The sequence below is a fragment of the Coffea eugenioides genome, chromosome 9 (assembly GCF_003713205.1).
Source record: "Coffea eugenioides isolate CCC68of chromosome 9, Ceug_1.0, whole genome shotgun sequence".
Lineage (NCBI taxonomy): Eukaryota > Viridiplantae > Streptophyta > Magnoliopsida > Gentianales > Rubiaceae > Coffea > Coffea eugenioides.
Window position 1 is genome coordinate 40,607,246 of NC_040043.1, and position 21,216 is coordinate 40,628,461.

The window sequence follows — 21,216 nt, forward strand, 5'->3', positions numbered from 1 at the left end:
AGCTTTATGCGCATCGCGTTGGTGTAGAATATACTACATCTTCGCGACAACAGCAATTCACCTCTAACCCTTTAAGAGCTAGAAAAGTTTCCGAATTGAATCTCTTATCTTACCAACTAAAGCGACGTGGATTCTTTTCGACGAAATTTTTCCCTTCCCTTTCCTTTCCTTTCCTTTCCTTTGGATGTAATCTGGTACCATAAGTACTTTACTAAGAGAAGGCCATACACTCGGCGGGATGCATTGGGAAATAGTACGGCTAACTCTGGAGCTTCCCCTAATGCAGTAACTGCTCCTGTTCAAGCGATCAGCTAATCACAACAATTTTCATAAACTCATGCAAGCTTTTTAACGAACAAACAGAAAATAGTAGTAGTATGCTACAATCACGGATTCTTGCTTTCAATTAACACATCCATTCATCTCAAAATCTTTTTCCTAATTTCAAGGACAGCCAATCAAACACCAGACATCTATTAATTAATAGAGGCTAAACCCAAAAAATTGGCTGATCAGAATTGCCAGCCCTAAAGCAATTGCTACAAGAGATGAAGCCCAAGTGAGTTTCTCTGTTATTCTAGGAACACGTTCCTTTAATGCCTCACTACATGATCCAATAACAACCGTGTAACTTCCCATAGCAACAACCGTCCCGACCAAGAACATCAGCAAAAATGCAGCACCTGCCACCCTAGAAGGCAAAGCAAGTGCAGGCAAGATCATCATCAATGCATCCGGTTGCAGCCCATGGACAATTCCTGTAGCAAAAGTCGCCAATCCAATCTTCTTCTTTCCAATCGTTGGATTTTCAAGGCCTTCATAGATGCTAACATCACACTCACCATTTTCAAGGGCCACGCATGGGGCAGGTACTTCTGAAGCTTCCCTGATCCCCATAGCACCAATAACCATTAGGGTAAACCCAACCACTCTCGTGCCCCAAGTCCGGATGATCTCAATGTGGAGCCGATCCTTTAGAAGTAAAAACATTAAACCAAAGATTACCTGTCCAGCATCATGGCCGCATCCCCAAAGAGCTCCGACTGCAGCACTTTCAATCCGTGTGCGCCCAATTGAAAGGGGAGCCAAAGCAGCAAGGTGATCAGGACCTGATAATGTATGCAAGCAACCAGCTAAGAAGCCAGTCCAGGCGCTGTTTACCAGCTCATTTTTAAGGAGCTGCCTACCAACTGCAGCTGCGGTTGGACCTCCAGCCTTGGCTGCACTCTGAAAGCTGGCAAAAGCAGGTGACGCAACCATTGGATGGATCACTGTCATAAAGATGGCAGAGAGTAACATCACGGTCCCAGCAGCAATGACCTGAGATCAATATATGTCAAACTAACGTTCATCTTTATCAAGCCTCTACTTTAAGAGTCAATTTTTATTCTTTTTTCTTAAAAAGAGTTCATGCTGATTGTAAGCTAGCAACAACACATCCTAAAATTATGCCAATAGCTCCTCTGTCTGGCATGGATTTGCCTGAATTTGTAGATGATAATAAATTTACAGTAAGTTGAAGGTGGTTTTCCAACTAGCCACATCATAAATGAAGGAAAATACAGCCAGTGTTGTTAAACAGCAGGTGCGGAAATGAGCAAGAAAATTTTCATACAGTGTATCCATGGTCTAGTTGTAATTACATAAGCAAGGCTGAAAATGATGTAATTTAAAACCAGTCAAAACATGTTATTCTCTTTGGCTGCAACTTCACTGACTTTGTTATAAGTACTTGAAGTCAGCAAAATGCATCATGACTCCTTGGGGCACATATAGAGAAGAGAAAAATAGGCTGTAGCTGTTCGATACCCACTCCCAACCTTGCAACCTCCCTTCCTCTCCATGATGTTCAGCTCTACATCAATCCGTGCAATATTATCACAGATTTAGGTAAATGAAACCATAAAATACTTATTCTTCATGGCACGATTACCACTGGCAAGTTCACCTTCTGACGAGGAAGCCAGAATGTGGCTGCTCTAGTCCTCCATCAGGTCATCATGGTTACACCATGTAGGTCCCATTAAGTAGTTAACATGACAATGTTTTCAAGAGAGAGGCTCAAGCAAGAAGCATTATCATTCTGATCCTGTGAGGGCTTGATTTAGACAACTTATCTTCATTAAGTTGGTTCCAAAATCTAAGAAGTTTTACACACTAATATGTCCCAACTTCAAGCCTAACAAAGTCAGAACTAAGGCACCATGTAAATTGAGAAAAGGGAAAGGAAAGGATACCACCCCAACAGAAAAGAAAGAAAAGGAGATTAGAGAAAAGTGCTTTCCGTTCATGTTGTTTACATCAGATATGGAAGGAAAAACATTGGTCTATGTAAATTAGGAAGTATTTGGAGAAGGGAAGGAAAAGAAAGGATAAGGTCGTATGTAAATTAGGCAGTAAAGATAATCTAACTATAATTGGTCTACTTTCACTCCAATTCTGTGCACTTTTGAATGGAAACCAAACTTAAAAATAATAATTGAATGCCTTCCTATCCTTTCCTTTCCTTTCCCTCAAAAATCAATGTAAACACAAACGACCAAATCTTACCTATTCTTTTCTTCTCCTTTCCCTCCCATTCCCTCAAGCCAAACATTTAAGAGAAATGGAGCTAAAATATCCTTTTTATTGAAATCACATAGACAAAAATGCCATTAATTATCTCGTGTACAATAATTTCCATAGAAAAGCCTTCAATGCAGGGCAGTCAGGTGCATGACATCTTATACACAAAGAAAATAACTCATATAGCCAATTATAGCACAACCACCCCAGTACTTAGAAAGATGTGTTATACACTGATCCCATGGAATTGACAGATCGAAGTTGATCTTGTTATAACCTTGAACAAATCAAGGCTTTCTGATGCAGAATTTTCCGCTATTACCAGTGAACCAGTATAAAGTATATTATGAAATGAAGCAGTTGAGAAATCTATAAGTATCACTTAGAAAGATAATATAATATTCGTGCCTTTCTACGAGGGCCTTTGATCGTCCTTTGCACCAAAAAAAGAGAAATCACTTAGAACTATAACTCCATGCCATGAAACCTACCAGTTGATGCATGAGCGAGCTTTAAACGGTTAAAAGGCTCAAGCAACCCTGTCTATACATAACATCACCAAATACCAAATCAACCTCGACAGAGAAAGCATGAGAAGAAATAATAATCTGCCAACCTTTAATTATGAGAAGCAATTTTCGAGCAAGGAAAAATAGAAGAATATATGGGGGCGATTATCAAAATATCTAGCAATCTCCAGAAATCATCACTGAGAAGAAGCTCTATGAAATGGTAATCGCATTAAGAGCCCCAACAATAAACACGCCACCACAACAAAGCCAACAGCCAAAAAACATAATCAATCATATCAACTTATAGGAGCAATACTTTGACAAAAGGTAACCCAAAAGAATAATGTACAAGTCAACAGTCTCCCAGTGCAGTTCCAATCCTGGCAACAAAATATTGTCTTAGAACTCTTACCTAAGTTCTTTAAGTCTCCTGCTAGAGAATCCGTGACTATCTTAGTAATACATTTGATTTCATTGATAAAGAAAAATGCCACCTTCCCATATAGTAGTAATTGAAAAAAAACACATTTTTGCAGGATTGAATGGTAGAAGCGGAATCTATTTCCTGTTTGAATCCTTTGGGAGTATCAACTCAATTTAGAAACTTGTGACCCTCAAAAACAGAGTTACAACCGATAAACTAAAGCAGGCAAGAAGCAGATTGCTAACGCAATTATTCAATTTCTTAATTAATACAAGAAGCAAATGCATCAATAAAAAAGGAAGACACTATTTTTTAAAGAAAAAAAATTAACAAGTCCCAGAAGAATCGAATACCTTTTGTTGCTGAGGTAGCGATTTGACATCTTTTCTAAAAAAGTTGACTTTCTCCGTCGACCCATCTGGCCTATCAACAGATGCAGAAGACAGATTATGGGTACAATGGTCGGCAGTGTCAGCAGATTTCGAAGAAATAGCGAAAGAATTAGAAGATGAGTGTTGGTAGTTGCAGGAAAACGAGTTGACCCGAGAAGAGTCGGGGAGGAAGTAAGTCAGTCTGTTGAAATGGGCGGCGGGAATGGTGGTGCTGAGTCGGGGGGGTTGGGGGAGGAAAGTGATGCGTTTAAGGTGAAATTTAGATGGAATAGGGTTATAACAGAGAAGCTTCTCCATCGTAATTAGGCCCCCGCCGCCCGAATCTTCTGCCTTACGAAAAACTTGGGTGGGTGGCAGAGCAGAGAGGGTTTAGACTTTAGAGGACAGAGAAGATTTGCAGCAGGAGAAGGAGAGGGAGAGGGAGAGGGTAGAGACGGAGCAGTTGAAGATAAAGTTGGCCAATACCTGCACTACTGTCTCGATTGTTAACTGTAACTGTGAACATTTAAAAAAAAAAAAACTTTTTTCGGGTAAAGTTAGTTTTCTTTTACTCTTTTTGTTTGAGCAAATTAAATTGAATAGGCTAACAAGTTGCCTTGGAACTAGAAAATGAATCAAACTATTTGATACTCGAAGTTTGATTAGAAATCATTTGAGTTTGTTTTACCAATTAGTCAATTTAAACTTGAACAGCATTTTATGTTCGACATCATTCAAAGTCGATAAAGAATTCGTTCAATTCTGTTCGACGAACAAGTTAAATTTGAATAAAATTTCAAACTCTTTAAAATAATTAAACAATAAACAAGTCAAATTTGAATAAAATTTTAAATTCATTAAAATAATCAAACAAACTTAAACATTTGGGGTGTTCGGCTTGATTAGATTCGTTTACACACCCCTAGTTGCCCTGAGTTTTTGTTTTGACGAAATTCAATTAGATGGTAGCCTGAACAAACAAATTCATAGAAGATTAGGGATACATCACTTGAACTTTGATTCTATGACGAGTCTAATCAAGCCGAACACCCTAGTGTTCAAACTTGTTCGATTATTTTAAGAAACTTGAAATTTTGTTCAAATTTGTCTTATTTATTTATCGAATCAAGTTTGAACAAACTTTTTGTCGACTTTAACTGTTATCGAACATAAAATACTATTCCAATTTAGATTGACTGGTTGGCAAATCAAATTCAAATAAGTTTTTATCAAATCAAACTTGATTTGAATATCAAGTAGTTTGGTTCATCTTTCAGCACTATTTGATTCAAAGTGAAAGCTAAAAAAAATATGTTGCTAACTAAGTGGACAACAAATAATAATAAAAAGAAAAGTAGGTTAAAAGTTCACATTACTTGAATAAAATGATAGTATGAAACTTGAGTAAATTATATTAATAGACACTTGTACATTAAGTGTTAGAATCCTTCACTTTTTATATTTACAGACATATACGAATGCTGCAAAACGGGAGACGGGAAGCTGTGACGTGGGAATTGGAATAGTAGCAGGAGGTGGCAACAAGCAAGTGCTAGATGAATGGGCTCTCAAGGGAGTTAGTGCAGGCAGCAGCCTCATGAACCAAGTAGTGGCCATTAAGCTAGCATTATGCAAGGCAAGAAAACAACAATGGCAGAAGATCGAGGTTAGTGTTCCACACTAGCAACTACTGAAGATGCTAAGGGCCAGCAAGTTCACAGACATGAGACTGTGCTTTCCACTTAGAGGACATCCGAAATTTATGCTCCATGTTTACGGAATGCTCATTTGTTTTGTCCACTAATGGAATTAAAGCTAGACCTCTGATTATATTAGTAGTCATGCATTATGGTTATCTTTTGATGAAGAGTGGCTTCACCCTCAATGTCAATGTGCACTTGTATAGTTAATTTGAGCCTTTGCTCACTAATTATACAGTTTACCTAATATTAATAAAATTATACTTATCGTTTCTGTATAAAAAAAAAGGCATATACGAATGAAAAATGAATATTAGTATTAGGACAAGAGGTGGTAGCGTCCCCTACCCCACCTTTCATATTTTTTTTTTTTGGATACGATAACTTTTTTATTCTACTTTTATTCGTACTCTATACTAAGGGGGAGGAGGTGGGCCCAAATGGATTAAGGGAGAACCCGGAGGGAATTGAACCACTACCAAACAAAACGGATGTCTTTGCATGCTGGTGAAACTTTCAAAAAATCTTGGAGATTACAAGTCCAGAGATTTGATTCTTTGATTTGCATCCAAGGAAAATTTTAAGGCTCTCTCTGGTGGTCAACCACTCTAAAAATAGTTGGTTTACCCCATCTTCCACTTAAATTATCCCCTGCCCCTATCTCCTATTCCCTCCACCACCATATTGCCATTTCTGCACACGGATGCAGCCTCTCTTGTATTGACAACAAGAAGTACTACCCTATGATAACTAACAGCCTGTTGGCCACCATCAAAGATTTTTAAGTCTATCATTCTAGTTCGATGGTGGTTCAGTCCTCATCAGTTTTCCTGTAGGTCATGTTAGACCCTTTCCCTTAGAGTAGGCTAGAATAGGAGTAGTTCTAAGTGTAGAGTAGAACAACTGGCCCAAAAAAAAAACCCCTAACCTATGACATAATTAATTATGTACACATAGTTAGTACTATGTAGGCTTAGTTGGGCTCTCTTCTTAAAATAGGTCAGAGTAGAAGTATGAATAAGTATAGAGTAGATAAGTGATGACTGACAAAAAAAAAAAAAAAACTACCATATGACATAATTAATTACATACATATAATTAGTACTGGTATTAGTTATCTTGATCAGTTTGACTCTTTAGAGTATATGTTGAATCTTACTTTGTTTTCTACCTTCTAGTCAATTTTGAACAAATTCTGAATAGCAAAATAATGGTGGGTTAGTACTAGTACTTTCTAATCAATAGTATAGCAATTTTTTTAATGTAGTTAAAAAATATGTTGATGATGCTGATAAATCAATGTATGTAAATATAGCACTTTTTTTTAATGTATTATCCAAACAAAATGTTATCTTCTTTTCTACTATTTAGAGCGCCTGCGGAATGGATTGGGTTTGGCCCGACCGTGGAGGCAGCCAGGCAGGACTTTGAGACCATCGACGGTGTGGACTGTCGTATGCACACGGGCCTGGCTCTACCACACTAGACCACCGGTATTCACCAGAGCAAGCCCGCGTTTCGATGTGATGCATATTTTTGTCCGTCAGTCTTGGGACAGTCCTCTCCAACTCTCGTCAGTTCAGTCATTGACCATCGGCTTTATGGAACCAAGCATCGGGCAGATAACAATACATGCAGAGATTGCTCGGACATTGATACACAAGTTTTTGAGCAAATGACGAAAACAACGCAACGGATCTTTTGTCCCATATTTTGTGCTACTCTCTGTTTCTTTTTTTATTATATTGTTATTTTTTTTTCATAAATATCATGTTTTAGTTCTTTTTTATTTCCTTAAGATCCAATAACTTTTAATTCAGTAATACACAAAATTTAACAAACTAAAAAAAATCAAAATACATAAAAAATGAGATTTTTTAAGAATTTTCTGCTATATTTTTTAATTTTCTATTATATATTATTTTTTTGAAACTGTTGTATTTATTTTTTACTGAATTAATAGTTATTGAATCTTAAGGAAACAAAAAAAAAACTAAAATATGATGTTTATGAAGGAAAAATAGCAATATAATAAAAAGTGGCATAAAGAATGACACAGAATATAGGACAGAAGATATGTTGCGCGAAAATAATCACTAGACTATTTAAAATGGTACAAGTTGATCTTTTTATGGTAAAAAAGACCACTCAACTTGAAAAATCCGACTATTCAAATCATCCTGTCAACTTCTATCGATAAAGCAATCGGTTGAGCGAGATTAAAAGAGTTGGAAAGTTGATAAAATCTTCTCCGAAGTCAAACAATATGAATTCCTCCCTCCTGCTTCCCTCGGCAAAAATGGTGGAGAAGGGAAGCAAATCCGGGAGAGAGGAGGTTGTCACCGAGGAGTACACCATTAATCACCACAAACGCCTCCATGAATGACTTGAATGCATTATTATACGAGCTGCTTCCCTCTTGCCTCAAAGGCTACAGATCTGTATTGGGCTTCAATGTTGCTACGATATTAAAGGAACAAATGACTCACTTCAATATCGAGCAACTACAGAATCGGTTGGTTCTTACTGTAACTCATTCGGGCAAAGCCACGTGGCACCATGGGAGGCGAAGTTTGCATTTCTTTTACCGTCTTGACCTTTGTTTTGCCATTATAAGAATTCAAAATACCTGCAAATTTTGAGCCATAGAATAATGATATGATATGAAGTATGGTAAAGAGAAAGGGCAATCCAGCCATTTGGTATGAAGAATAAAAAAAAGGAAAATGATCTAGGCCATCTTAGCTCTAAATTTTTTTTTTTTTTTTTTATCGATTTGTGTATTGGGTTATGCACGTAATGTAATATATAGAGGAAATTTATTTATAACTTGTGTATAGTGCAAAAATTAAAGATGGAGCCTGGCTACTCTAAATGTAAATGTAGGCTTATTTGCATCATGTGTAAGAATTTGTGCTTTATTTTTTTAAAAGGAATTTTCCTTCTATTTGGGATTTAAGGAAAAAGAAACATCAAAAAATATATTTCTACAATCATAAAAGAGATCTTGCATTAAAGATAATTTATTTCATAGTATTATAATCAAAGCAGAAGTCTAGCAACTGTAAGTGTACATATAACCTTATTTTTTTTCTTAGATTTTTATTTATTTAGGAAAATAGAAATATCAAAAAAAAATTTGTGCTAAAAAATGAATCAGAGACAATCAGTTTTATAGTATTAAAATCAAAGAAAAAGCCTACAAACTGTGAGTGTAAAATGCAGCCTTATTTATTTAGAAAGTAAATATAACTATATCATGCGTTTGTTAATTTGTATTTAGTTTTCTCTATTTGTTTGGGATTCAGAGAAAAAAAATCTACCAAAACTTAACTTTGGCTCTGAAAAGAAAATGTATGAAAGAAATAAAATATTTTATTTTTATTTTGTTTTATTAAATTAATTCTTTTTTATTATCAATTTTCAGTTGTTGGATTTGAATTTATCGACTGTTCTCCTCTAAGTTACTGTTAAATTGCTAACTTTGTGATGCATTTTGCTAGAGTTTAAAACCTTTGATGGTTATTTTTTTTTTTTAGATATTGTCCTTGATTTTTCTCTTCTTTCTGCACAAGCCAAAGTACACATCAAGGGACAAGGGGCACAAACGGTTGTAGGTGCAACCGTTTCTGCCGGTTGTGTGCATTTTTCATTGTGCGTAACTTTGATTGCACGTGGTGTAATTTTCTTTGCACACGACGTAATTTTAGAATAAATTTTTGTGAGTCCCACACACGATGTGAAAATTGAGTTACAAGATGTGATTTGAGCCGCACAAAATTTTTTGGCCAAATCATGACCGTCAACTGCCAGACAACCGTTTCTGCCCCATTTCCCACATGAAGTCTCATGGTTCTACTGCCTTCAATTATGTAATGTGATTGGATGTTTGCTTTTTCCCTCAAAGTTAGATTGTACCGTGTAAAAATCTCAATCATTTGATCAATTATTGCCTGTACTTTCATTATACCTCGAACATTAGATTAATAGCATAAAGTAGTAGGTTGGTTTACTTACCATTGACTATCTTTTCAGATGCAGATCTTTAACACAGCCACAGTAAAGCTTAAAAGCTTTCTTACTTTTCTCTCTTCTCATTTCCATGGAACAGGAACGAAAGTTTTGAAGTTTCTCATCTTTTTTCTTGCTTGGAAAAATTTTATTGGCATCGTTCATATGTTACTATACTTATTCAGCCATTTGTTAACATTTTTTTTTTTGTCAATACAGAGGATGTCCGGATCATTCCTTACGGGGCCCGATTAATCCTCCTGCGATCCGGGAGAGGAGGTCCAACTCCACACCGAACACGGTAACAACGGGACTCGAACCCTGACCGAAACCAGGTAGGTTGCCATGCCCTAATTAGGGGGAGCGAACCGTCCGAACTGCCCCGCGGAGGCCAGCCATTTGTTAACAGGGCTCAAATGTTTGATGCGTTTTGTAGATTTCAGTTCAGTCTTGGCCCCGTTAACATGCAAGCAGATTTTTTTATTCTCAAATGTTTGATGCCTCAAATTTGTAGAATTCAGTTCGGTCTTGGCCCCGTTGAGTTTTCTAACTACTCTATGCAAGGCTTGTGATACTACTTGAAACTTGCCTGCTTATTCTTCGATCATATGTTCCTTTGGCAGTTCTTTTTAATGGAGTTGGTTATTAGTCAGCTATGGTTTGATACCTTTGATTCTAAACAGTTTGGCCATAATTGAAAAATGATGTCTAAGCTTTAACAAGCATCGTCATGGATGTTTCCTGCACTTCTGACTTTTAGCTTTAGCCAAAAAGTTGGAGGAAATCTTGGCAGGCTATTTAAGCTAATTTTTCGATGTTGTTCTTTCTTATTGCTTTATCTTGCTTTGAAGTTAGTTGCTTTTCGTATTTCTTGGTTAAAAAATGCTCATGTTAGCTCTTTTAATCACGATCAGCAACCTTCCTTAGAGATCACAAGCGATGCCTTCATGTCCAAATCGGCACATCTGACTTTATTTTCAAATGAATGTGAGAGTTATTATGTAGGCAAAAAAAAAAAAAAAAAACAATAGGCGGCAAGCTTATTTGAGATGAAAATCAAAGAGATTTCTATCAGCTAATGTCCAGAGGGTGAGCCAAAAAAATTTCCAAACAATGCGTTTCCAGTCCTCCAATTATTTGCTTTCTTCACAATATATAATTCAATAGTGCTACCTCATGCAAAAAACAAACAAAAAACTGTAAAAGGACTATACTATTCCAAGCTAACAGAAATAAAAACTAATTTTTCATGTAATTGAATGGTTTCTACACTATAAAAATTAAAGAGCTTAAATTAAATACTGCTTCGGAGTTTAACACAAACTACATTGTCACTTCTAAATTATGAAAACACTTATATGCTAAATATAAAAACAATTAGGCACAAACAATTTGTTATTTTTTCCAAAAAATATGATTGCTACTACCACGAATATATTGTTTGATCAATTGGTACTTGAATATTTTCTAGTGGGCATTGGTTGCGCGTAGCTTAGTATAGCTCAAATAGTCTAGATATATGAATCTATGGTGATCCGTGATTTACCATATTAAATGTAAGGTGTTGTTTGGCAAAAGGGGATCGGAATTAGGAATTGAAATAATTCCAATTCTTGCTATTTGGGTTACATGCATTGGATTCAAAATCTTGGAGTGAATAGTTAAAATTTGAGAATTCTCAATCCCTAACAAATTGGAGGGTTTTGGTGGATTCCTAAATTTGACTCAATTTGAATTGAAAACTTCAAAAAAGAAAAGAAAACATATCGTTTTCATCGCTCTATCACGTCAGCCCAACCTCCATGGTAGCAATTTAGCATCAGATTTTCTCTTTCATCTTTTCTCTCTCATCCTATCTTTCAGAGCAGGTTTAATATCATCCTTTTCTCTCTATTCATTTTCTCCTCCAATCCTCCGTGACAGCAACCCCACCCCATCTGGTTCATTCTCTTCTTTCTTGTCAATCTTTCTCTCACTTTTCCTTTTCTTCTCTCTTCACACTTATTCTCTTTCCTCCAATACTCTATGGCAGGCTCTTCTCTCCATCTAGTTCTCTCTCCTCTCTCTCTCTCTTCTATTTTTGTGCAAGCCCTTCTATTATCTCTTGTCAGTCGCTTTTCCATGCTCCATACATTGCAAGGTTGATTCGTAATGGTTAGGTGGTGGTTCAACAGAAATTGGTGAAGCATGAATACTTAAAGGATGGGAAGAAGGAAGTAGGAAAGGGGAAAGAAGAAAAAAATAAAGATAAGAAAATGAAAAATAAGTTTATTCCAAAATCTTATAAATATATACCAAACACTAGTCAGTGTAATGATACTCTTGATCAAACTCCATATTGAATTTTTGGACGTGATTCCAATTACAATTCCCATTCCTAGGTTTGAACCAAGCGCCCCCTGAAAAGGAGCCAAGCTATTTTTACCAGTAGAAATTGATAAAATGATCAGTATAATTCATTTTTTATAAGTTAAGTGACCTTTTTGTCACAAAAAAAAGTTTAGTGATCAATTCATACCATTTTAAATAATTTAGTCATCGTTTTGGCCATTTGCTCTAAGTTTTTCTGAGGTTTTGTACAAACTACAAAGCTTTACAATTCTTGTCGTATTGAACCTTAAATCATCTATCCAAGAGTTGTTTAAATTAAAATGGACATGTCCGATGTTTTGCATGGATTTAGGGTGACATATCAGTGAGCTTTTGTTGTCGCTACTATAATAATTAATATTGGCTCTTTTTTTCCCCTTCTTCAGATGGTGAAGAAGCTGAAGTCATGTCCATTTATTGGCTCTAGGATCAATTTAATATATCTCTAATCTTTTCTGGGTTTACAAAAAAGGGACATTCAACATTTACTAGCAATGGCGGAATCACGTGTACTTGAGGGGTAATTGCCTCCTCCCAAATTAAATTTTGGATAACTGCATGATAGATTTAAAAGTTTGGAATATCAAAGAATGAAAAGAAAAGGAGGAGAAGAGATGACAGCGATTTGGAGAGAAAGAGAAAGAAGGAATGAGAGATTATAAATCTGTTGAAAAGCAACCTATTTATAAAGTTCACACATTTACTGCATTTCCTACTAAGAATCATGTTATTCTTCTTTCCTATACGTAAGAATTCCAAGTATTTACTAGTAAAAAGGTTATGGGATGTATTCTAAATTAAATATAGATGTCAATCTATTAGGGAAAAAAGTTTTAACCTTTTTTAGCTTGAAAATGAGCAGGGTAATTAACTCTATTAATGGTCTACAAGTTGAGAATTGCCCTCCTATTTATAGGCCCTAGTTCCGCTGCTATTTAGTAGAGAGTCGAGAATATTTTAGACGTTAGTAGTATACCATTATTCATTATCTTAGTTGAACAAGAATGCACTTTGGGAGGGATAAAAATTTGGAAAAGGGGAATAAATTAGTCAAACAAAAAAAAAATAGAAAAACCCATCAAAGAAATAATTACTCATTCATTTGATGGTAGGACTTGCTAATTGGCCTTGTTTGGATTGCCGTTTTCCGCCGAAAAATTACGTCGTTTTCCGTGATCATATTTCCCTATTACCTTTTTCCCTCACATACATCAAATCGCTACAGTAATTTTTCCATAAAAAATGACGGAAAATGTAATCCAATAAAAGGAAATTCGATGATGGAATCGAAATATATATCTGGGAAAATGACCAATTTTCATCCTTAAACCTTTTTTTTTGGTTGGTGTCAGTTTAATCCCTAACTTTTACTTTTAATGAATTTGATACTTGAACTTATTTTGCAGTTTTAATTAAAGACCTTTGCGGTAGCACCACTATTTAAAATTAATCTATTTCCTAATTGAATAACTAAATAGGCGAGTTATGGAAATGTCACTCATGGAACTGTAATAAAACAAGTAAATCTTGTAAAAAATTGCAATATTAAACTTTTAAAGTGTGTAAAATGTCACCAGATAAAACTTTTTAAAGTTTAGTCTTGTGATTTTTTACATGATTTATTTGATTTATTACAACCCCGTGAGCGATGTTCCTAAAATATGCCTGTTTAGTTGGTCAATTAGGAGTTATATCACTTTTAGATGGTGGTGTTGCTACAGAGATTCCTAATTAGAACTGCAAAATAAGTTCACATATTAAATTGGTTATGAATAAAAGTTAGGGACTAAATTGATACAAGTGACAAAGTTTAGATATGAAATTGGCAATTTTTTGAAGGAGATAAACATCATACACATATATACATTGGAGTTCATTTAAAAGTTTTTAAAATTTTGAAGGGGACGAAAACATTTTGCTTATAAAGGATACTACTAAGAAATTTCAAATGATTAAGAGAGCAAATCATAAATCTGTAGAACTTGAAAGGCAATGGCTCCTCCTCGCGCCTCCTAAGTCCGTCCTTGATACTTGCCATTGCAATACGAAGACGAAGGACAAGCCATTTTCCAAATTCATTAGCACTCCAAGCATGTTGTTACAAGTAACAAGACGATAAATCGCACCAAAAAATAAATTTAAAAAAAGTAAGAATGTAAAATCCAAAAGTGGTTCAATAAAATTCTAAATCCGGCAAAGAGAAGCCCTAATGGTAAAATAAGATAGGAGAGAATTATAGTTTTGACCTCCATTTTTTTTTTGTATGTGTGCTAAATTAATTTCTATTATTTCATCTAAAGTAAATTTTGGTCCCTAAAATTTTTTATTCTAGACATATTTGGAACAATTAACTAAATGGGCAATAAGAATTTTAATTAATAGAAATTTTATTACCTATATAGTACAATTTCATTCTAATTTGCATTTCATTTCATCCTAAAACCTATTTAAAAATTAAGGGAGTATCAATGATTCAAAATTAAAATATTGAAAACCAAAAGAGCAAATTCAAAATTGTTGATTAATAGTAATTATTTGACATTATTGATCCTCATTCATTCTTGAATTTTCTTTAGTTGTTCTAAATCTACATAAAATTATAGTATACTTTAGGGATCATATTTGATTTGCTTTAGAGCAAATATTAAAAACCAATTTAGCATACATGTCAAATATTGGAGATCAAAATTGCAATTCTTCCGAAAGGATAGCAGCCACCTTACGTGTCAACAACGCAGAGCCTCATTATCTTAAGCACAAAACGAGAGGTCCGAAGCCTCCCCCACCCAAATCCAGAACCTCAGTCTCTCACTCTCCAACCAAACCGATCATCATCGACCCATCAGTGCCGTTGAAATCGTTCATGTCCCACCACACCATACCCAGCTTTCTCTCCACCGTTCCCTCCCTCTTGACAACTCCCAAATCCTTGTATCTTGATAATTGTCAATGGTGGTCCGAGACACACCTGATCAGCCCAATATCTCTAATCTTCAGACAAAGAGAACCAGGAACGTTTCAATTACTTTAAAAAGAAACAAATCATCCAGCAAGTCCCAGCGCTCCAATACTACCAAACAAGCTGGAATAGAAACCTTATGGCAAAACCAGTGCAAATTGAGGTGTGGAATCCGAATGGGAAATATAGAGTTGTCAGCACAAAGCCTATGCCTGGAACTCGTTGGATCAATCTGTTGATCCAGCAGGACTGTCGCGTAGAAGTAATCATCCAACTTCCAACTCTATTCACTAAGACTGTCATTCTTCAATATTGGAACTTTGTTTTCACTCTCTTTGGATTGATATCATGCATTAACTTCCGTTCAATTTTCATGAACAGATATGCACACAGAACAAAACCATTTTGTCTGTTGAAGATATCATTGCTCTGATTGGTGATAAGTGCGATGGAGTCATTGGACAGGTAGATGCAGAGATTGCACTCGCACCTCTGAAATTCTTGATATATTTATTCTCTGGGCTTTTCTTCACAGGTTTGATGCCTGTGTTTGTTATGTAATTCTAGTTGACTGAGGATTGGGGGGATGCACTGTTCTCTGCGTTGAGCAAAGCTGGAGGTAAAGCTTTCAGCAACATGGCCGTGGGATATAACAATGTGGATGTTAATGCAGCCAACAGATACGGGGTTGCCGTAGGAAATACTCCTGTAAGTCATGTTTCTCATAGGCTTTTTTTTTTTTTTTCCCAACAATCTGGTGCTTCAGTTCAACCCACATAGGATTTAGGCATTACAATCACATGAGTGTTTGCTGACTAACTTTGTGTACTTAAGTTGCGTCAGTAGATTGTAGCAGCAAAATTTTTGTTGTTTGTGCTCTGAATGATGTTTGATGCACAAGTACTTGAGCTGGTTTTAATTGGGTCGAATACAATGAAATTAATTGCAGGGTGTGCTCACAGAGACTACAGCAGAGCTAGCAGCTACACTTTCTGTCGCGGCAGCTAGAAGGATTGTGGAAGCAGATGAGTTCATGAGAGGTGGCTTATACGAAGGATGGCTTCCTCATCTGTAACGGCGACCACTTCATTTTTAGTGGAATTCAGCTTATTACACTTTTAAATTTGCTTCTTGATCAGTACTGTTTTATGATTCAGTTGAGATTCTCTTTTAGGTTTGTGGGCAACTTGCTCAAAGGACAAACTGTTGGAGTGATTGGAGCTGGTCGTATTGGTTCTGCTTATGCCAGAATGATGGTAATGCCTTAGCATCTCTATTCACTTGATGCTAAAGATGAGCAGCAACTTTCTAAAATGTGGCGACACTTACCAAACATAGTCCAAACCTTTATCATTGCACTTTAAAAGCCTAACCTTGTCGATATGTTAGGAAACAATGGCGTACTAGGTCAGCCAAGGCTTGCCTGAAGAAGCTCCTCGAAAGCTTGAAGAATGAAGATTCTAGTTAATATCCTAGTTTCTTTGGCCAAGGCTAATTATGCGTCTGTGGTCGTTTACATCAAAATAATCTGTCGTTAGCTTTGATGAATTACTTTATATGTGCGTGCATTGATTGAGGAAATATATGGATTCCCCGAAATTTTGCTGTGTTGATTGAACTGAACTCTAAATTGAATCAAACAGGTTGAAGGCTTCAAAATGAACTTAATCTACTACGATTTGTACCAAGCCACCCGTCTAGAAAAGTTCGTCACAGGCATGTATTTCCCTTTCCCTGCCTATTGTTCTCACTTTCCCAGCATAAAATGAGTAATGACAAACGTCCATTTTGCAGCTTATGGCCAGTTCCTGAAAGCCAATGGTGAACAACCCGTGACGTGGAAAAGAGCTTCATCCATGGATGAAGTGCTTCGAGAAGCTGATGTGGTAACCATCAAACTCACTATTTTAGTCCAGAAATATAAAAGTCATTTTTGTCCTGTTTCTCTCAGCGCATTTTCACCATTGGTTAATAGATAAGTCTTCATCCTGTCCTCGACAAAACAACGTATCATCTTGTGAATAAAGAAAGCCTTGCAGTAATGAAAAAGGTAATGCATGTCTTTAAACTTCCTTCCTCGATGAGCTAGTTGGTGGGATTAGAATGACTTGCTTCATCATTCCTTGCTGTGTAACTTGATAATTGATTCGCAGGAGGCAATCCTTGTGAACTGCAGCAGGGGTCCGGTCATTGATGAGGTAGCTCTTGTGGAGCATCTGAAAGCAAACCCCATGTTTCGAGTCGGTCTTGATGTATTTGAGGTACTTAAACTTAGGATTAATCTTTCCTGCACTGATAGTGTACGCTATCAACGTTGGATGAATGACAACCATGCAAAATTTGAATTTGAAAATCAACTTTTGTATACATGTCATAAATCAAACGGTGATAGTGTTCAAATTCAAATTTTGCATGATTGTCATTCATCCAACGGTGATAGTGTATACACTGTCAGTGTATATAAGATTTACTCTTAAACTCAAGAATACTTGTAAGTTCTTTGGAGACTTACAACCACAAATGAGGAAATAATGTGCCTGCCATTTTTGGTGTACTCCGGACTAGGATGAGCCTTATATGAAACCTGGGCTTGCAGACATGAAAAATGCTATCGTGGTGCCTCACATAGCATCCGCTTCCAAGGTGACTGAAAGCTATTTCCATCATCTATTTCCAGTTTTGCGTTTACCTTGTTAGTGGGGACTAGAAAATTGCTTGTTCCTTAAGTACTTACAAACCCACACGGTTTATGCAGTGGACTCGTGAAGGAATGGCAACACTAGCTGCCCTGAATGTCTTGGTATACCATCTTTACAAGAAAAAGTTTAGGAGAATTTTCTCATTGCATCTGGGAATTCGTTTCTTTCGTCCATCCGTGTCAGGCCAAACCATAGTGATTATTGACTTTATCTATCCAAATGTACAGGGAAAGATCAAAGGCTACCCAATCTGGTCTAACCCAAACAGCGTGGAAGCATTCCTAGATGAGAACTCTCCCCCTCCTGCTGCATGCCCAAGCATTGTCAACGCAAAAGCTATAGGCAAGTCCTTTACTAATGTTCTTGTCTCAACCAATATCCTTAGTTCTTGAAGAACACCTTCCATGACCAAAAACCATAATTGCAGGTTTACCAGTTTCAAAGCTGTAATTACGGTACACTACACTACAAGAATGGGCATCTTGAGGCAGCATATGAAACTAGAAGGAATCCTGAGAATTACGGGCTATTCACTGATGAGGAGAGTTGATATTAATATGTAATTTTCCTTGATGAATTGTTGACAGCATTGTAAATTGGTTATATGTATAATAATTGTCTTTACTTGCGTATGGTTTTATCAGTCTTACGGTGCGTTTAATAAAACTGAAATCTGAAGTTTGAATCCATTAAGTTATTGAATTGTTAAGTAGTAAATCTAATACATTTAAGTGCATATCACATTCAGTGATAAGTGAATAGTTTATCACTTAATTTTAGGAGCAAGTTTTGTTTATGAAATTCAGTGTCACTTAATTAATTCAGATGTTCAATTTTTGGTTATCAAACGATCTGTATATATAAGATATGAATCCACGTAATCTGAATTTGTTGTTTAGATGTCAAAATCACACTGATACAAATCCTTTCTATCACAAAGCATCTATCTGAACTTAACCCCTGATTAATTAGAAAGTTGTCCTTCTGAAAGCTTCTTCAATATTCAAGAAATCATATCATAGGATATAATTTTCAGAAAAAGTCATTCTTCACATCAATCTTAATTAGAGCTGCAAACGAAATCTAGCCGAATCGAGATTTTGCCTAATCGCGTCGAGTCTTGGCTTAATTTTACCATTCTTGAATTCTTTTGAGTACTGAAAGCATGCCTTGATTTCCAGCTATTTGGATGGCCAACTGTCAACTGAAAATAAAAAAAATCATTAACATTCCAACTATAATTCAAAATTCTATCCGCAGATCATCCAGTTCCTTTTTTTTTTCACCCTTTTTTGCTTGGTAAAGAACGACTTTCCATTGAGATGTCCCCATAATAGAGTAAGCTTGTCCAAATGATGAAGGGAAACGTAGCAAAAGAATGAATTACAGGGAGCAATAAAATAATGTGGTAACTCCTCCTCCACACTCAGCAGTAAAATCAAGTCGGTGCAGTTAAAAAATTTGTGTACCACAGTAAATGTACAGTTATTCACCGCTAAGCACAGCCCTATATAAATAACCCAAATGGCTGTTATTTTATCTCTGTTTTGCTACATCGTCTTCCATCCCTATACGCCCTTCTCTCTCTCTCTCTCCCCGTAGGGTTAGGGTTTCTTCTTCGTTCTTCGATCTTTCCGTACGATAATCATCTCTGCTTAGCCACCATGTCTTCGCCGAAGATAATCGTGTTGAAGAGTTCTGACGGCGAAACTTTCGAGGTGGAGGAATTGGTCGCTCTGGAATCGCAGACCATCAAGCACATGATCGAGGACAACTGCGCCGATACTTGCATCCCTCTGCCCAACGTCACCAGCAAGATCTTGGCTAAGGTCATCGAGTACTGTAAGAAACATGTCGAGGCCCCGAAGTCCTCCGACGGCGACAAGTCCTCCGATGAGGATCTCAAGTCCTTCGATGCTGACTTCGTCAAAGTCGACCAGGGCACTCTTTTCGACCTCATCCTGGTCTGATAGTCCTTAATCTCCTTTTCTATTACATTTCTGCCTTTTGTGTCCTTGCCTCTGTTGGATTTTTAGGTTTTGACCGTGTTTTTGTGGTGTACTCGCCTGATCTCTTTGCTTCTGTTTTTTTATTTTGTTGCAAATCACTACTGATGGAGAATTAATGTGTGGTTTTGTTGATTGCTGATGTGTTACTGTGATTTTTCCTCAGTACTTTGGGTCTAGGGTTTGCATCTCTCGGCTTTAGGTGAACTGTGGTTAGTGTTTATTATATCTAACACTGGACCAGAATTATGCAATTTTTACAATTTTTTCTTTTCATTTCCTCATGTCCTGTCTATTCCCCTTTGTGGAAAAGTATTTAGCCCCCCTCCCCCTTTCTGGAAAAGTATTTAGCTCCTCGCCCTCCTTTCTGGAAAAGTATTTAGTCCTATTTCGGCCATCTTGTTGATCATCTTTCTTTGGCTGACCAAGTATTGTTGTTTTGGGTATGCATATGCTATTCAAGGTGTGGCTCCTTGGTTTAAGAGCAGGATTGTGGGTGATTAGGTGCTTCTATGTCGACTTTCGTTCTGCTGTTTCTGTCGATTGTTTAGTCATAAGTTATCAGCTGTTTACTCAGACTACTATGATGTTTTTGGATTTATCTGTGTTTGGTTGTGGTTCAATCTTTTGAACATCTAGAATGTAGCAGGCTAGCAGCAGGGGTATTAGCTTTATTTTGCACGGTTTATCGGGTGAATGTGGTTTGAAGACTCTGACCGGTTATGGAGTAAAGAAAGGCCTTTAGGAGTTCAGTTGGGATGGTTTGTGGTTTTAGACCGTTTGTATATTCATGTGCTGGGATGTCTTTATACATTAATTTAATTTATACGTTTGGGATGGACGTAGGATCATTTGATTGTCTGCTTGTTACCAAAATTTCTCGTTTGACTTTTACTTCCCCCCCACCCCCCCAACAATTTTTTCCCCTTTTCAGGCTGCCAACTATCTCAACATCAAGAGCCTGCTCGACCTCACTTGCCAAACTGTGGCAGACATGATCAAGGGCAAGACGCCAGAGGAGATCCGCAAGACTTTCAACATCAAGAATGATTTCACTCCTGAGGAAGAAGAGGAGGTTCGCAGGGAGAATGCTTGGGCATTTGAGTGAAGTGGAAGTTTGAAATGTCAATATTATGGGTCTTTTGTTTTGAATGCTGTTATGGATTTCTTGACACTAGTAGTAAATATTTTGTCATCCTTTTACTTTAATGATGGTTGGCATCATAGTGCAATGAACTACGTGACTTCAAACCATCACTTGTTATTTATGAATGTGTTGCTGTTTTATGTTTGAAAGTCCAGTCCTTGAGGTTCTTGTAAGTGTTCTGTGGTGGTGGATTATAGCAGAGTGTGTGCCTAACGTTTCACGATGCTGCCTGAAAGGGGGGGGGTGTTATGGGTTGTAAAGATTTGTGGATAATTTCTGAAAGATGACTAATAATCATGCTTAGGAGTTGGAATTGTGTGTTTTGTGGGCTACAAGATGCGGGACAGTTGTTTATTCTAAATGTTTGTTGAAGGTTAAGACTTTTTTGTTGCCGGATCAAAATGTTTGTGATGCTAAATGTTTGTTGAAGGTTAGATGATATATATTGCTTT

The 21,216-nt window shown here is 36.7% G+C and overlaps 3 protein-coding genes across 3 annotated transcripts; 2 read left to right on the forward strand and 1 right to left on the reverse strand.

Annotated features, from left to right (window-relative positions):
• Positions 1–312: 312 nt before the first annotated feature.
• LOC113783411 lies at positions 313–4,357 on the reverse strand. The gene is made up of 2 exons (XM_027329538.1): positions 3,855–4,357; positions 313–1,320 (listed from the first exon to the last, which is right to left on the reverse strand). Exons 1-2 carry the CDS (start codon positions 4,188–4,190, stop codon positions 481–483), a joined length of 1,176 nt encoding a protein of 391 aa, XP_027185339.1. The 5' UTR covers positions 4,191–4,357; the 3' UTR covers positions 313–480.
• A 10,583-nt stretch (positions 4,358–14,940) lies between these two features.
• LOC113782852 (glycerate dehydrogenase) lies at positions 14,941–18,254 on the forward strand. The gene is made up of 13 exons (XM_027328786.1): positions 14,941–15,174; positions 15,294–15,377; positions 15,480–15,620; positions 15,862–15,983; positions 16,087–16,168; positions 16,556–16,628; positions 16,707–16,798; positions 16,888–16,962; positions 17,066–17,173; positions 17,478–17,555; positions 17,668–17,712; positions 17,839–17,953; positions 18,039–18,254. Exons 1-13 carry the CDS (start codon positions 15,052–15,054, stop codon positions 18,059–18,061), a joined length of 1,161 nt encoding a protein of 386 aa, XP_027184587.1. The 5' UTR covers positions 14,941–15,051; the 3' UTR covers positions 18,062–18,254.
• Positions 18,255–19,144: 890 nt separating this feature from the next.
• LOC113782818 (SKP1-like protein 1A) lies at positions 19,145–20,937 on the forward strand. Its single transcript, XM_027328743.1, has 2 exons — positions 19,145–19,575; positions 20,552–20,937. The coding sequence occupies exons 1-2, from the start codon at positions 19,276–19,278 to the stop codon at positions 20,723–20,725; spliced, it is 474 nt and encodes a 157-aa protein (XP_027184544.1). The 5' UTR covers positions 19,145–19,275; the 3' UTR covers positions 20,726–20,937.
• The last annotated feature ends 279 nt before the right edge of the window (positions 20,938–21,216 follow it).